At 64.5% G+C, this 14,961-nt stretch overlaps 2 protein-coding genes across 3 annotated transcripts; one reads left to right on the top strand and one right to left on the bottom strand.

Moving 5' to 3' along the window:
• Positions 1–7,965: 7,965 nt before the first annotated feature.
• LY6K (lymphocyte antigen 6 family member K) lies at positions 7,966–12,191 on the bottom strand. The gene is made up of 4 exons (XM_053660893.1): positions 12,135–12,191; positions 9,876–9,972; positions 9,381–9,482; positions 7,966–8,317 (listed from the first exon to the last, which is right to left on the bottom strand). Exons 2-4 carry the CDS (start codon positions 9,952–9,954, stop codon positions 8,031–8,033), a joined length of 468 nt encoding a protein of 155 aa, XP_053516868.1. The 5' UTR covers positions 9,955–9,972; positions 12,135–12,191; the 3' UTR covers positions 7,966–8,030.
• GML (glycosylphosphatidylinositol anchored molecule like) lies at positions 11,452–14,758 on the top strand. Of its 2 annotated transcripts, none has more exons than XM_053660886.1 (4): positions 11,452–11,606; positions 12,671–12,788; positions 13,356–13,463; positions 14,347–14,758. In XM_053660886.1, exons 1-4 carry the CDS (start codon positions 11,535–11,537, stop codon positions 14,694–14,696), a joined length of 648 nt encoding a protein of 215 aa, XP_053516861.1. In that variant the 5' UTR covers positions 11,452–11,534; the 3' UTR covers positions 14,697–14,758. The 2 variants fall into 2 exon arrangements, with proteins under 2 accessions (XP_053516861.1, XP_037022536.2); XM_037166641.2 differs by lacking the exon at positions 11,452–11,606 and adding an exon at positions 11,639–12,177.
• Positions 14,759–14,961: the final 203 nt, after the last annotated feature.

The following is a 14,961-nucleotide window of genomic DNA, read 5'->3' as shown; positions in this document are numbered from 1 at the left end:
TCCAAGTGGCCATCTCCTCTGGGCCAGTGGGGGCAGGAAGGTCCCGAATCCACTTAACGAGGAAACTGAGGCACCATGGGCGGAAAGCTGCCTCTGGGCCCAGGACTCGACCTTCGCTGAGCTCACAGGTTGCCTGGGACCCCAGTGACTGACGCCATCTGTGACCCGAAGGCCTGAGAGAGACCCGAGAGTCCATTCCAGCAAACTCTCGGGGCCACTGGGGCTGCTGGTCTGAGGGGCCAGCGGAGCAGGGCGGGGGTTGCGGCAGGACAGAGCCTGAGGGCCCCTGGCATCCCAGTGGTACTCGGTCCCTGCCATCCGGCCTCTGGGCCAGGCTCTGGGCACCTCGGGTGACAAGGGTGCCCTGAGGGGCACAAGAAAGGGCATGCTCACAGCGGGCTGCCCCCGTGGCTGTTTTGGGGTGTGGCTCGGGTTCCAGAACCTGAGGGGTAACAGCTCACACCTCCTGGTGTCTCTACTCCATCCCCCCAGGGCCTGGGACCTCCTCTGGGGGCTGCGGGGCTCCTGCCAGTGACTACAGCCAACGTTCCGGACTAGGCTCCAGAGATCTGCGAGCCCAGGGCACCCTCTCCGCATAACTCAGCTCCGCTGGCCTCCCCGCCCCCTGGGCCTCCAGTGGACCCTTGAACCCTGGACACACCTCCCACCTACCCTCTCCCACAGAGCCATCTTCGTCCAGAACACTCTGGGAGCCCCCGCCCCGGCCTGTGCCTGCCTGGAGCCTCTTCCCCACCCGTCTGCAAAAGCGGGGCTGAGCTGCCGGGTGCCCATCCACAGGCTCCAGGGTGGCAAAGGTGGTTGGACAGGGGTGGGAGGTGGGGCTGGGCCACCCGCATGCGTGTGGGGACCTTGTAGTGCAGGTGGGTCAGGCTCAGGACAGGCTGTTTCTCTAGCACAAGCGCAAGGAGCTGGGAACCGAGGGTCACACCAGACTGGCTAGTTCGTTTTGATGGGATATTTGCCAATATTTTATTTTCATGGGCTTTTTAGCTTCTTCTGGAACTTACGTGTATGTTTAGGCAAATGCTGTGTAGGTCCCTATTTGCCCCACCCCCGAAGGAAACTGGTGGGCGGCCCCATCAGGAGCACACACGCAGGCTCCGTGAGGGGCGGCAGCAGACCAGGGGCTGGCCACCTGCTGGGCATCAGTCCGCACTGAGGGGGACACTGCTGAGCCGCCCCACCCTCTCTGTGCCTCGTATTTCAGCCACTGCCCCCCGTCCGCAGCCTGGACTCCGTTCAGCCTTCCCACGCCGTCTGCCCCGCCCACCCCGCTTCCCCTCCGAGCCCCAGGGCCTCCTGTGGCCAGCGGCCCTGACAGTGAGCGGGGCCCTGCCCAGCAGCCCCTGGCTTCCCTGTCCCGAAGCCCAGCCCTGCCCAGAGCGCCCTGGGACAGGGACGGACTCAGGCCCAGTGTCTTCCCAGACTCCGCCTCAGCCCACTCACTGCCCAGGCCCCAGAAAGCTCCTGGCCCTGCTGCGAGGGGCGGGTGCCCGGGAAGGGTGGGCTGGCCCAGACCCCTGCCATGAGACGTGAGGAGGGGGAGAGCGAGGAGCCCAAGTGCTGGGCTGGGGGAGGGGGCAGCCCCCCCAAGCTAATCCGGCATCGGCTTTGCACCCTCGCCTGAAGGGCGCTCTTCAGTTCAGGCCCAGGCCCCACTGGATGGCGCCCCCGGGCTGGCGCTGGGCTCCGTAAAGCCCGGGGGGGCACTGCTTGCTGCCCCAGGGAGCTGAGTCCCATCTCCAGTGAGAGACCTGGACCCCAGGTAGGAGCCCGGGGCCCTTCCCCAGTCCGCCCGGCCTCAGCCTCTCCTCCCTCCTGCTCTGCCGCCACTAGCAGGGGCGGGGGACCCAGAAATTGTACACGGGCCCCTTGCTGTCAGGCAGGGGCTCAGAAAAAAGCTGCTTCTGTGGTCACGTCCACCAAGGACTCAGCCCTGACCCCGGTCACAGGTAGAGCCTGAGCCTGAGCCTTGAGCACAGGAAGTTGTTCCAGTGCTCCATGCGTGACCAGAGTGGGGGAGGCAAAGGAAGCCCTGGCTCGGGGCTGGGGCGGTGGGATGGGAGTGGCCTGTGCCATGAGTGCTGTCCTGTGTTGCTCTGGCCCAGCCCGGCCTGCTCCTGCAGCGGGGAGAGCGCCAGCCTCTCAGGCCTGTGCTCTCTGAGTGTCCACAGCGACACTGGGGCTGCCTGCCCGGGCTAGTGGGCCGGTTCCCCCTGGAGCCTCCCCTGCTCCTTCCAGGGGTGGAACTGGGGGGGAGGAGGGCGGGGATAATTTTCCCAGGGTCTGGGCAGCAAGGAGCCAGGGTGCAGGGACACCCGTGTTCCTAAGCGTGGGCAGCGGGCATTTTTCAGGACCAAGGAGGCGGCAAACTGGATGAACCATCCCGCAGTGGGGAGCTGGGACAGTGCAGACAGCCCTCCCCACCCGTGGGGCTGAGCCACGGGTGGCAGCCGGCTCCCAGAGCTGGGGCGCTGGAGGGGGCCAGGACCGGTGGACGGGGGCTCCCCAGCCAGGGCAAGCCCAGGTGGGCAGGCAGGCCCTCCCTAGGGACAGCTGCATAGGGGCAGCTCCCTCTCTGACCGCGGTCCCCCGAATTCTGTTCCAGCCACATGTCACGGAAATGGTGGGACACCCCAGGCAGATCCTGCCCGCGGAATTTCATCTCTCTGTCCGGTTTCAGGAAGTACCAATGGCTGGCGCGTTGCAGGCCTGGCTTTCGTCCTCAGGCATCCAGCTTCCTCTAGTGTCGCCTGCTGGCAAAGCAGGAGTGTGGGGGCAGAGTGGCTGCTGGAAGCTGGGTACCCAGTGTGGGGCGCACGTGAGCCCAGTGTGGAGGGATGTGCCCCTCATGGCTCCTCCCAGCCGTGGGGAGCCCAGGGCACTGATGATCCAGCCTCGGGCTGGGCAACTCCTCAAAGGGGCAGCTGGGGGGGTCTCAGAATGGCCCCGTGACCCCAGAGCGAGTCTGTCTCCTTCTCCTCCCTGCCCAGGGCAGAGGCTGAGGGCTCTGGCTCCCACCCTGTGCACCGGGAGCCTGCCTGGCGCCCAGCGAGTGCGCCCACAGCGAGTGCGCCCAGAGCCCCTGGCGCTGGGGAGCCGCCCTCCCCTCTTCAGGCCCCACCCCTCTGCCCGGGACGCTTCTCCTGCCCCACCCACATGCTCCCGCAGTTCCAGCCCGTCTGTGTAAACACTCACACACGTGTTTACACACATGGTGCACACTCCTGAATGCAGCAGGCTCAGTCCCACCTCTAGGCCTCTGTCGTGGGGTCGCTAGGCAGGACCACTGTCTCCTGCCTCTCCCCTGAGTCGTTTCTCCCCACACTGACCGCTGGCCAGTGGGCGTGCTGGGGCTGGCGCCTCTGCCACCTGGACCCTGCGAGCGGGAGACAGGTAAGGGAGGGACGGTCTCACTGGTTGCAGGGAGGTCCCCACTCACTGAAGTCGCTCATCCGTTCATTGCGCAGCGTTTATTGAACCTCCCACACGCTGGGCACAGCTCACCCACACTGGCCAGCCTTGGCTGGGGTGGGGAAGGCCCATGGCTGCTGTCACAGGAAGGGGCCCTGGGGGGACAGGCGCAAAGGCCTGTGCCAGGGGGAATCTGCAAGCCCCTCCCACAGTGAGGCCTGTTTAGGAAACCCTCTGGGCTCAGGGACAGGAGCACTTGGCTCCCATACCGGCTGCAGCAGCCCCCCCCCACCGCCTCCACCAGGAAGGCCTTGGGCCAGCTTCCTTCCCTCTTCACTCTGTTCCTCTCTACCTGGGAGCCCCTGGCGGCCGACCTGGGAAGGCTCTTCTGCGGATGCAGTGTGATGATGCCAGCGGATGCTGTTGGGGCTCACTTATGCCTTGACCCCGCCCCCCATGCTTGTGCCGGGCACCCAGGGCAGCACCGCACTAGTTGGCCCCCTCCCCCACCCCCGCGGGGCAGACCCAGAGCCCAGGTATGAGTGCCCCTCGGCCCCGGGACCCCAGCAGTAGCAGCTTGCCTGGGGAGGGGCGGGTCTGTGGTGAGGGTCCCCCACGGCCTCCGGGTGCCCGCAGCGTGGAGCCCGTGCCTGCAGCTGGCGGCCAGACGATGCCTCGCCTTCCTGCCCCCCCCGAGACCCCCCTGCCCCACCTGTGTTTGCTCTCCAACCTCATCTCAGGTCTGCTTCTGGGGACTCAAAGTCTGCCTCCCCGATGCCCGGCACACAGCAGTGGGAGCACCCTGGATCCCGGGAGTGACGCGCGCCTCGGGGCAGCTGCAGACGCCGAGACGTCTGTCTGCATGTGGCCCACCCCCGGCTGATGGGAGTGGAAGCTGAACCCGACAGGTTCCCACCAAGGGCACGCTGTCTCTGGAAGCTGCGGTGGGAGGGGAGCCTGGACTGGGCGCCGCAGGGCCCGGGTCCACAGCATGGGGGGGGGACGGTTCCTCCAGGCTGGCCCTGACAGTCAAACAGCATCCTAGTCTCTTAGGTGCAAAGTCTGGGTGGCAGCAGCCCAGACCTCAGGAGCCCAGAAGGTTCTGGGGGTTGGTGTGTCTCCACAGGCACAGTGCCCACTGAGGAGGGTGCACCGTCTGTCGTGGAGACGGCCACCTGCTGTGCCCTTAGCTGAAGGACTGTAGACTGGAGGGTCAGGAGGGACCAGCCAGTGGAAGCACAAAGGAGTACTATGGAGGGGGGGTGAGAGGGAGGAGGAGGAGAGGGACATCGGTTAGACGCAGGGGGCTGGGAGGGGCCCCCGCCACTCAGAGGGGTGCTGGCAGCTGACTGAGGGGCAGCTCACTGGAGAAACCACACATCTGCACAGGTGCGTGAGCTCGCCGCAGACGCTGCCCAGGTGAAGGGGGCGCAGCACACAGTTGCCCACAATAAGAGATCGCGCGATGCTGTTTGCCGTGGCCCTCTCCGCTGCCAGCACCACCCGCCCTGTGTCCCCGGCAAGGCGCTCATTCTGACATGAACTACCTGAGGTTTCTGTTTGTGTTCATGATTCCGTGGAGAGGGGGCAGCGGAGGTGATGAGTGTGGGGACTCCTCCATCAGTGACGCGTGTGAATTCTTTGTGCAGTTTGGGGATGTTTTCAGATTCTGGAGAACCACCCCTCAGAGTGCGGTGCGTGGCAGGAACACGCTGCGCTGTGGGGTTAGTTGCTCCTGCACCACCTCCCCAGGCCCAAACAACCCGCAAGGCAGGGAGTCAAACCCTGACACTGGGCGTTTGTCGGGGTCGCCCCTGCTCCTGTGGTGTGAACCGCCCCCCATGCGACCACGGTGACGAGGCGCACAGTGCGGGGAAGAGGCAGCCAGCCGCCACTTGGCAGCGTGCTCGCCGTGCAGACAGGACGCAGAGGACTTCAGGAGAACAGCAAACTACGGTGAAACCACCAAGGTGTTGTTGTTGAATGCGACCATTCTTTTCATGTAAATTTACGTGTAAGTTGATGTAACTGAACTTTCCTGAGTGCCCTTAACAAAAGCTCCCCCAACTTCCTAAAAACTGAACTGGCTTCTGCAAGCACGATCCTACGGTCACCCCCTCCCCCCCACAGTGGGCAGAGCAGGAGGAGGAGCAGAGAGTGAGAGGCGAGGTGGGCCAAGGGAGGAAAAGAGGTGACAGAGAGAGAGGCAGGTGGGAAAGCGAGGCAGGAGGCGAGGGAGGGCTGGGGGCCGCCCTGCGGCTGCCCGTCGGGCAGGCGGATCCTCCGGGAGGGCGTCCTTGGGGCCCCAGCAGCTCAGTCACCCCTGCAAGGAGACTGGGGCGCGGACCGGAACCCTTCCACCCACAGGTGGCGCCCGTGAGCTGAGAAGAGCAGGCACACTGAGGCCGCCCAGGCCCTGAGCACAGACAACAGGGAACGCTGGCCAGGCAACAGCTGGTTCGGACTAGCAGGAGGTCAAGGGTGTACTCTTTTCCTGGTTAAATGTTAAAAATGCAAGGAACGGCAAGACGCGGGCATTTTGGGTCCCTTAGAGTTGTGTTCCAACATCAGCTGGAGCCCAGGGTCACCATTTAAAGTACAGTGAAATTAAATAACATCTAAAATGCAGTTCCTCTGGTGCACTAGCCACCTTTCCAGCCCTCAACAGCCATGTGGGATGTGTGACGAGTGGCTGCTTCCCCACCCCGGTGACCCGTGATCCTGAGCAAAGTCTGCAAAGCAGGGCATGGATCGTGGACACATCGGCTGCTTCCCACCGCGCAGGTCCACACAGGCCCGTGCCATTACTGGGGTTATCTGAATATTCCACAGGAACTGGTCCTTTTGCTTAAAAAAAGAAACATGTCTCTTAAGCTCCACGTGTGCACGTGGCCCTGACGGGGTGACCAGAGGACCAGAACTGGGTGGGGGCAGGGCCGGCCCGCAATGACCTGCCCAGGACTTTTCATTCCAGTCCCGGTTGCTGTGTGCCACTCTGTCTGGCCGGACACTGCACACGCTTCCCACAGAACCTGCCAGAACCCTCCCAGTACGGGAAGGCCCCTGACCCTATGGGGCGGTGTCTTCCATTTCTTGTCTACAAAGTGTCCCACAGAACAGGGGGACAACTACCCTTGTGGCAAGTTGGACGTCTGCGCCCAGTGGAGCTCTGGTTCCCCCACCTGCAAGGCGGAGGCGGGGCAGGTCTGACCGGCGCGGGGCGGAGCAGCAGAGCTCAGCACGCTGTGCGTGTTCACCCTCTGTCAGGCCACTGCGGCCCCGCACACACCTGCCCTGCGGCCCTGTGGCTGCGGCCCTGTGGGTGGTCGGAGGAAGTCTGCCTCGTTTCGGGAACGGCACACAAACTGCCCCCCTGGGCGTCTACGTTCCCAGATGCAGGCGTGCCCGGAAGCAGCCAGCTCGTCAGGGTTTCGCTTCGCCCTCTGAAAAGGTCTCGGTCATGTGTGCCAGCATTTTCCTGTGCTGTCCTAACAAAACAAAGTAAACAGCCATTTCACCAGCAAAATGGGTTTCTTTGGGAACAACAGAGAATCATAGGCCGGGACAAACTTGCTGCAAACTGGGGGAACTTCACAGGGACAACGGGGGACACACGGAGACCTCTGAGCAACAGTCTCCAGCAGGGGGTTTCACACTGGCCGGCACCGCCCTGCCGAGTCGGAGTCTGAAGCTGCAAGGGCGTTCCCAGGAGCGGACGGCCCATTTGGGCTCTGGAAGCACCGCCACTTCCATGCCTGTTCTGGAAGCTCCTCCACCCTGCGTCTAGTGTGGCAGGCCGCGCCGCCACGCCCGCCGGCCTCCGACCTCGGCCTCGGACCTCAGCCGCGGACCTCAGCGGCACTCCACACCCGAGTGGCCCAGCCCCGCGCGCCACGCCCGGTCCCGCCGCTAGGGGCGCCAGAAAGCACAGGAGTGGCCACGAGCTATTTCCGGTGCGCTCCCAGTTCACCAGGCTCAGATTCCTGCCCACCAGCAGTTCTCCACAACCAGCTGGAGCTGCTTCTTCACCCAGCTGCTGCGCTGGCTGCGGTTTTCAGTGTGGCCACCACATCCATCCTCTCCCTCGGAGACCCCCTCACAGGACACCCCTCCTCAGGGCCCCTTCAGTCCCAGGGGACACGAGGCCTCCCAGCTTCACAAGGGCAGAAAGGCCGAGCCACCCGCTGCCGGCTCCAGCCCAAGGGTGGCAGCCCCTGGGCTGAGTGCTGCCTGGGACGCAGGTTCACAGAGCTCAGCCCCAGACCCTCCTCCACCCCCCCACCTCCCCACTGCCATCCCCTTTACTGCAGCCCTGGAAGGGGAAGAGGAGAGCGTGGCTGCCAGCCAGAAGCAGCCACAAGGCTGGGTTTCAGAGAGACGCTGATCGAGGCACAGCCTTGCTGTCGGGAGGGGTGGACTGGCTCTGGACACCAACTGCAGCCACAGCCCCGGGTCTGTCCTGCCTCCCATTCCAGGGCCCTCGGGAGTGAGACCACACGTCAGTCAAGGGAAAACAAGTTTAATGCACAGCCTCCCCCAGCCTGGGCCAGGCGGCCTCACGTGCTCAGTGCCAGAGGCCCTGGCCCACGTGCAGCTCAGGACAGCCCGAGGCCCGGGGACACAGAGCTGAGCGCCAGGGACAGGGCCAGCCCAGCACGGCCGCTGCGCCCCTCCCAGGCCCGTCCGGCCTCCCTGAACTCCACGTACTCCGTGGCGTTCAGAGACTCGGAGTTGCACAGGTGACCCTGACAGCAGCGCACGTAGATGAAGGGCGTGGGCTTCTCCAGGACGAAGGACTTGTCGGCTGCGGCCGAGGACGATGCAAACACAGGGCAGTACTTGGAGCACTGCTTTGACACATAGAAGAAGCGCGGAAACAACCCTGACAGGAAATGAACACACACACAGAGACAGGAGGAGCGTCAAGTGAAAGCAGGGACACCAGCGCCGCTGCTGCCTGTCTCTGCTCCAGCCTGGCCCTTCCGGTGCCCTCCTCCCCCACCTGGAAGCCACATGCTCGAGAGCACCTGAGGGAAGGCTGGAGCCACCACCAGGCGGGAACAGACACAGGCGTTTGGGTCTCAGCTGCCTCTGGGGGCCCAGGCGCATGTGCAGGGTGGCACCAGACACCCCAGGCCTGGCCTGGCCGTGTGCACGGGGAGCCTGGTCGGGGGGCTCTGTCTGGGAATGGATAGGCAGACCTGAGCTTCTCAAACACAGGGTCCGTCCGGCCTCTGTGACCACGGGCAGACACATGGGAGCCAGGGACTCCCAGCCACCCTGCCGCTATGCAGGGCGTGTATGTGGGCGCTGGGGCCGAGAGCCTGCTGTGGGCCCTGCTTGGCGCTGGCCTCCGGGCTGCCCGTGACGTCAGCTGGGCCGTGGCGCTGCGCAGGTCACCTCCACACGTTAAACTCCACGTTATAAACTCCACGTGAGGCTCTGGGGGCACTTAGCCCTGATGTAGCCCCACACGTTTCCAGGGACATGGAGACTCCCCCATCCTGCCCCGAGCAGCCCAAGAACTGAACCCGAGTTCTGCAACCTGGGCGAGGCCTGGGCGGGCGCTACAGGGGCCAAAGCTGGGCCTGCCAGAACACACTGCACCCCTGGCCCCACCCGAGTCCGTGTCCTGTAGAAGCTGTTCTCAGTGGGGTGGCGATGCGACCAAGACTCGCCACTGAGAGGTAGTGAGCGGAACGTCTCCTCTTTTCTTCCTCCTGTACACCATCCCGAACGACCCGTGACCTGTGCCCCTAAGACGTCCCTGTCCTGCACGAGCTGGCTCCCCTCTCCTGGCTTCTCAGGACTTGCTCCTCCAGACTCGAAGGAAAGGCCCCTCTCACGCCACTCACCCGCCCACTGAGCCACGCCAGGCAGACCCTCCCTCCCGAGGGTGCTCCGTGGACCAGCCTCTGCCACCCAGGGGCGCTCGAGACACTTACTCACGGCCGCAGTGGAACAGAATTCAGTGTTTGCGGGGCAGTCTCTGGGGTTTACACATCCGAAGTCATTTTCTCTCTCACAGACGTGACAGTTCAGGGCCTCTGAACAAAGGGGCAAAAAGGAAAGTGGGACGTGACCATTCTGCAGACGGCCACAGGGACAGCCGCCACACACACCCTCCCTCCTTCAGCGGGTCCCCTCTTCCCACGCCCCCCAGCCTGCCCACCCGAGTTCTCGGTCTCTCGTGGGGTGCTCTCCCACACACCCGCACCCAGACACGCCCCAGGGACACACTGCACAGCACCGGCTCCTGTGGGTGCCTCACGTGCTGTGGCTCCAGGAACAGAGAACTGGGTGTGTTAGCGTCTGCTCCCACGTGCCCGTCCCGCCCACGGTCCTGGCCCACAGGACCTTCTCCCACTCCGGTCCCCCAGGCCCTGTGTCCCAGCTCCGGCATCATCGCCTTGTTGGCTCCGTGTTAGGGCAGGACTCACTCTGTCTCCCAATCACTGTGACGTTCATCTCCACCCAAGGCAGGCCCGAGACCAGGAGAAGAGCAAGGAAGACCGACATCTCCAGCACTGCCTGGCCCTGGACGTGAGGGACAGGACCGCTTGGTCGCCTCTGGAACCTTGTGTTCGTCACAGGCAAAGCCCACAGCCACTGGTGCTGGGACCCTTGCCTGCTCCTCACTCTTGGGCCCGAGCCAGGTGTGCCCTGTTGGTGGTGACGGGCTTGTCCCCACTACCAAAGTCCCTCCATCCCCAAGGACCCCCACTCTGTGCATTCGCCCACACCTTCCCAAGCACACCTTCTCAGCAGGGGTCCCTGCCACCCCCCACCGCGCCCCCCTCCCCGAAGGCTGCACTGGGCTCCCCACCCCCCGCCCCAAGGTCCTGCTCTCTCAGCATCTCGGGAAGGTTCGGGCCCTTTCACCCCACAGCCCACACCTCCCCCTGCACCTTTGCTCCCCCTGCACCTGCCTCCCAGGGCATCCCCACAGGGCACCCTGCGCAAGTGCACAGGATGGCCCAGATCCCCTGCAGCCAGCTCCCTGCCTAGGTGGCCCATGGGCTCCCCAGCACTGCCCCCTCCTGGGGTGGTCCCTAGGCCCCCTCTGGAATGTCCCTCATTCTGACATTCCACCCCACCAGGCAGGCGCTGCCCCCGCAGCCGGCATGTCGCCAGGTTCCAGTGCTGAGTGTATTCTAGGTCCCTGGTGCAGGACACCAAATCCCCAGCCCTGTGCCCCGCCCGAGCCCTGCTCTTCTCCTGGTCCTCCTCTCAGGAGCCCGTCTGCAGGTGCATCTAGCTCTCCCACCAGGGCCGGAAAGGGGCGGGGCCAGGCCTGCTCTGCTCCCGCTTTCTCTGCTCTGCTTCCGTCCCCTGGAGACCGTCCTGCTGTGGCTGCTGCTGCTTCCCAGCGGGCGGCACTCCCAGAGCCGCCTTTAGAGAACACTGAGTGGTTTGCATTGTCCTCACTCCCCGAGTAAAGCTGCAACCGTCCCCGACGTCCTCACACGGGCAGGGCACTGCAGGGCCGTTTCCCCGCAGTGGACAGCCCGGTCGTCAAAGGGCCTGCTGAGCTGCAACCGAACTCTCGCCCATCCCCACGGTGGTCACTGGGCAGTTAGGAAAAGGGGGTGGCCTCTGTAGCAGATGAACGACCACATGCAGACTACACGAGATACCCCAAAAACAAGCTTAAAAGGCAGAAACAAACACTCCACTCTCCACTTACCTCCTGTCATGTGTAAAACTCACTGTGAAATGTATCAGACCTAACTAAGCTATAGAGCTTACTTAACTACCAAGCCACGGAACTTCCTGAAGGAAACAGACTTTGGTGAGCTTAGGTGAGGAAAGGAATGTTCGCACGGGCCATAACGGGCACGAGTCACCCCAGGCAGAGCGGCCACTGTCTGCAGGAGGAAGTGCGGCGGATTCTGAGAGGAACCGGACAAGGAGGCAAACTGGGGAACAGGAGGGTGAGTGGGCGGGAAATACTTCCCCGAGGGCGGCCTCTGGGCCGTGGGTGACCTTCCAATTTAGCCGCTAGAACAAGTTAAATAAAACCCGAGATTAAAAACGTGCTCCGTGTATTCCAGCCAGGCCCCACCCTACCCTGAGGACCCAAACTCAGAGCCCAGCGCATGGGAACAGGAGGCTGGGGCCCCCTTCTCCGAAAGACTAGAGGGCGCCCAGCGCGCCGGGCTGCGAACCTGGTGGGCGGGCTGCGGCTGCGGCGGCGGTATGGGTAAAACAGGCGGGGGTGGCGTTTAAGGGGGTAGCAGACCGCTCTGCACAGTCACACAAGGCCCGCGGACTGCTCCGGGCTGGGTGCTTACGGACCCAAAGACAACACACAGCGGCGTCCCGGGGCTGCTCTGAGTAGGCCAGGCCTGGCCTGCGCGGGTGGCTTACGGTGCAGGCACCCGGAATCTCCAAGGCACGGGGACAAGTCTGGGAGCCCTGAGCCCCCTGGAGGCGGTGCGGGGAAGGCCCGGGATGGGGGCAGGGGTGCCACACCTCGTGCGGGGCGTTGTGCGGCGGGGTTTCACTGAGCGGCGGGACCCTGGAGGGGGCGGAGGCGGGGCCGGGCCTGCTCCGCTGCAGCGTCGGCCAGGCCGGGACCCCTGCAAGCGCGCTGGGCCGCCGGGTCCCACCCCAGGATGGCCGCCCAGGTCCCGCACAAGCAACCCGAGGCTGCAGTCCGAGCCCGCGGGGCTGTCTGCTCTGCGACGCGCCCACACCTTCTGGAACCTTCTGGAACCTTCGGAACCTTCGCGGCTGGCGGTGCGGGAGCCCGGCCGTGGGCAACGCGCGCGGGGACTTATGGGATTGGGGTCCCCCGGGGGCGGGGTCCCGCAGCTGCTCCCAGCATGCTTCGCGCGGCTTTGGGGTCGTTGGTGCCTTGGAAGCTTCTCCGGGCTTCTGTCTGAGGCCTCGGGTGACGTGGAACGTTCCAGAGGTCGGGGCCTCGGCAGGCGGGTGGGCGGTGCTGGGTGGAGGGAAGGTTCCAGGTGGTCGGGAGCTTGGGGGGGGGGGGGGGGGGGTGGAAGATTCCCGAAGGTGTGGGCGCATCGTGGGGCGCGCGGCCCACGGGCTAGGGCCGCAGCCTTGGGTCGGTTGTGCGGGACTTGGGCGGTGGCCCAGCGACCTTGGAGGGGTCCGGCCCCGCCTCCGGCCCCTCCCCGCTCCCCGGGCCGGGCCCTGGCCCACCCCGGGTGTCCTCACCGCGGAGGAACCCTGCTCTCGCTGACCTGCACTCGGGTCCCCTGATCTACAGGCTCAGGCTCCTGCTAAGATGCTGCTGCTCGCGGCGGTGCTGCTGGCCACGGTGCTGACGCTGGCGGACAATGAAGCATCTGTCAGCGCTGGGGACATGGAGTTGTCTGTGCGGAAGTGTAAGTGTTGTCCCTGTCCCGTCCCTGTCTGGAGGGTGAGGACTCGCCGAGTTACTAAGTTCCTGTCGTGGGAAGGGCTGGAGTGGAATTGCCATCATCCTGGCGGCTGGGGGCCCCCTGGCGGGAGTACTTGGTGGGCACGTGGGGGATGTACAGAGTGTCCTTAGGTCGGGGAGCGTCGGGGAGGCGTCCCCCTCTCCCCCAAGGCACCTGGAGGCCTGCCAGGCGACTCCAGCTGCATGCAGGGGGGAGTGGCTGAGTCCAGGCAGGTGCTGGAGGGCACCCTGGACTGACTGGCAGAAGCCGCGGAGCCCAGGGCCCCCAGCCCTGCAGCCGCGGGAACAGCTCCAGGTGTGCTTGGCCTTGGCACAGGCTAGTCCTGCCCAGACTCAGAGCTCACTGAGGGCTGTTGCCTGTGGGCCTCGGGTTGCCCTCAGAGGCCGGGGAAGGTGGGGTTGGCCGAGGGGGGTCTGGGGGAGCACTGGTGGCAGGTCTGGTGGCTGGTCTGGTGGCTGGGTGGGCAGTGCCTATGTGCTCAGAGCTCAGCCACACTCTCACTCTTCTCAGGGACCTACAACCTGAAGTGCTACGACTGCGCAGTCATAAACACCTTCCAATGCTCGACACTCAGGACCTGTCCCTACGAGACGAGGCGCTGCCTGACAGTCTCCATCCGTAAGTGCCTGCTCGTCTGTGTTCCGGTCAGTGCCCAGTCACCTCCCCGAGCACTGGTATGGGCAGGGGCCAGAGAGAGACTGCTTTTTCTCCGCATGTCACCCCTGGCCTTGGCCTGCTCTGTCCCCACAGGGAGAGCGTGTTGCCAGGCTCCGGGACCCACCCGGGAGAGAGCAGTGTAAGCCTGGTCTCTGGGAAGTGTGCTGGCATCGGACCCAGCTCTGCAGTGTCCCAGGGCTGGAAGTGTGGCCGAATCTGTCCACCTTCCTTCCGGGTGGCCCCTGGCCTCTGTGCAGATGTCCCAGTGTGGCCGGGCAGTTCCTCCTGACCCCTTGAGTGTGGCCTCCGATGGGGCTTCTAGCTAAGGAGGGCCAAGAAGTGGACACAGCAGGCTCTCCTGACACCGTGCCCCCCACACTGCTAGGCCACATGTGATGCCAGGGCCCAGCCCCACCCTCCTAGGTGCTCTTGCTGGGAAGCGCCTGTGCTCTGAGAAAGGCGCCCCTCCCCCAGGGACCCAGCCTGGGGAACTGCACAGCCAGAGGCCAGCGTCTCATTACCAGGGCAGGTAGCCTGGTCTGGGCCCACTCGGGCCCACGTGCAAGCACACGGTCCCCAGTGTCTGTGAGTTCTTTGTCCCTCCACGTGCCAGTCTGTGTCAGAGCGCTACAGACCAGTCCTTCACATGTCTCGGCCACTGCCCCACGGGCTCCACCCTGCATGCACCCTATAGTGGGAGGAGTCTGGCAGCATAGGGACACGGGGGGCTGGCAGGTGCAGGCACACAGCAGTGGCCCGTGCTGGTGGGTGGGAACGTGCTCTGATGTCTGCAAGCAGACAGTGAGAGAGCAGTGACTTCCATGTCCCCACACCCCCATTTCAGGTGTGAATCCCCGAGAGCTCCTCGTTTACAAAAACTGCACCGACAACTGCTCGTTCGTGTATGCGGCCCACCAGCCGCCACCAGCGCCGAAGTCCAGTAAGAAGACAAATAGTTTCTACTGGGTTCTCTGCTGCGGTGCAATGACCTGCAACGACGGAGGGCCGACCAACGTGGAGAGGGACATCTTGCCCGATGAGCCTCTAGAGGAGATGATAGAAGGGGCAGTGTGCCTGCGTGGCTCGGCGCTCCTCCTGGGCTTGGCCTCCATCCTGCTCAGCGGGGCCCTGTCCTGGGTGGCGGGGCTCCCGTCGTGTCCCCACCTGTCCCCAGGGCAGCTCACTGCCCTTTGATGTCTCATGAATCAGAGACTCGGGCTCTCAGGTCCCCGTTGGCGGCTTATTTCAAGAGAGAAATAAAGACCCTTTTGGTCTGGGTGCTGCGTGCCCAGAGACTTCTTTCCACTTCTCCTGTTTGCTGTGCTTTTTCCTCTTTGACATCGGCTCCCACGTGCACCCCGACCTGAGCATCCATGTCGGAGGCGGAGCATCTCAGTCCAGAGCACATCGGCCACGGGGGGGGGGGCATCAGCTGCAGGGGGCGCCCCGAGTTCCTCGG

Source organism: Artibeus jamaicensis, unplaced genomic scaffold (assembly GCF_021234435.1).
Source record: "Artibeus jamaicensis isolate MK-2021 breed Jamaican fruit bat unplaced genomic scaffold, CSHL_Jam_final scaffold_916, whole genome shotgun sequence".
Classification (NCBI taxonomy): domain Eukaryota; kingdom Metazoa; phylum Chordata; class Mammalia; order Chiroptera; family Phyllostomidae; genus Artibeus; species Artibeus jamaicensis.
Note: the sequence above shows the minus strand (reverse complement) of the source record. Positions and strands in the feature narration are given on the sequence as shown.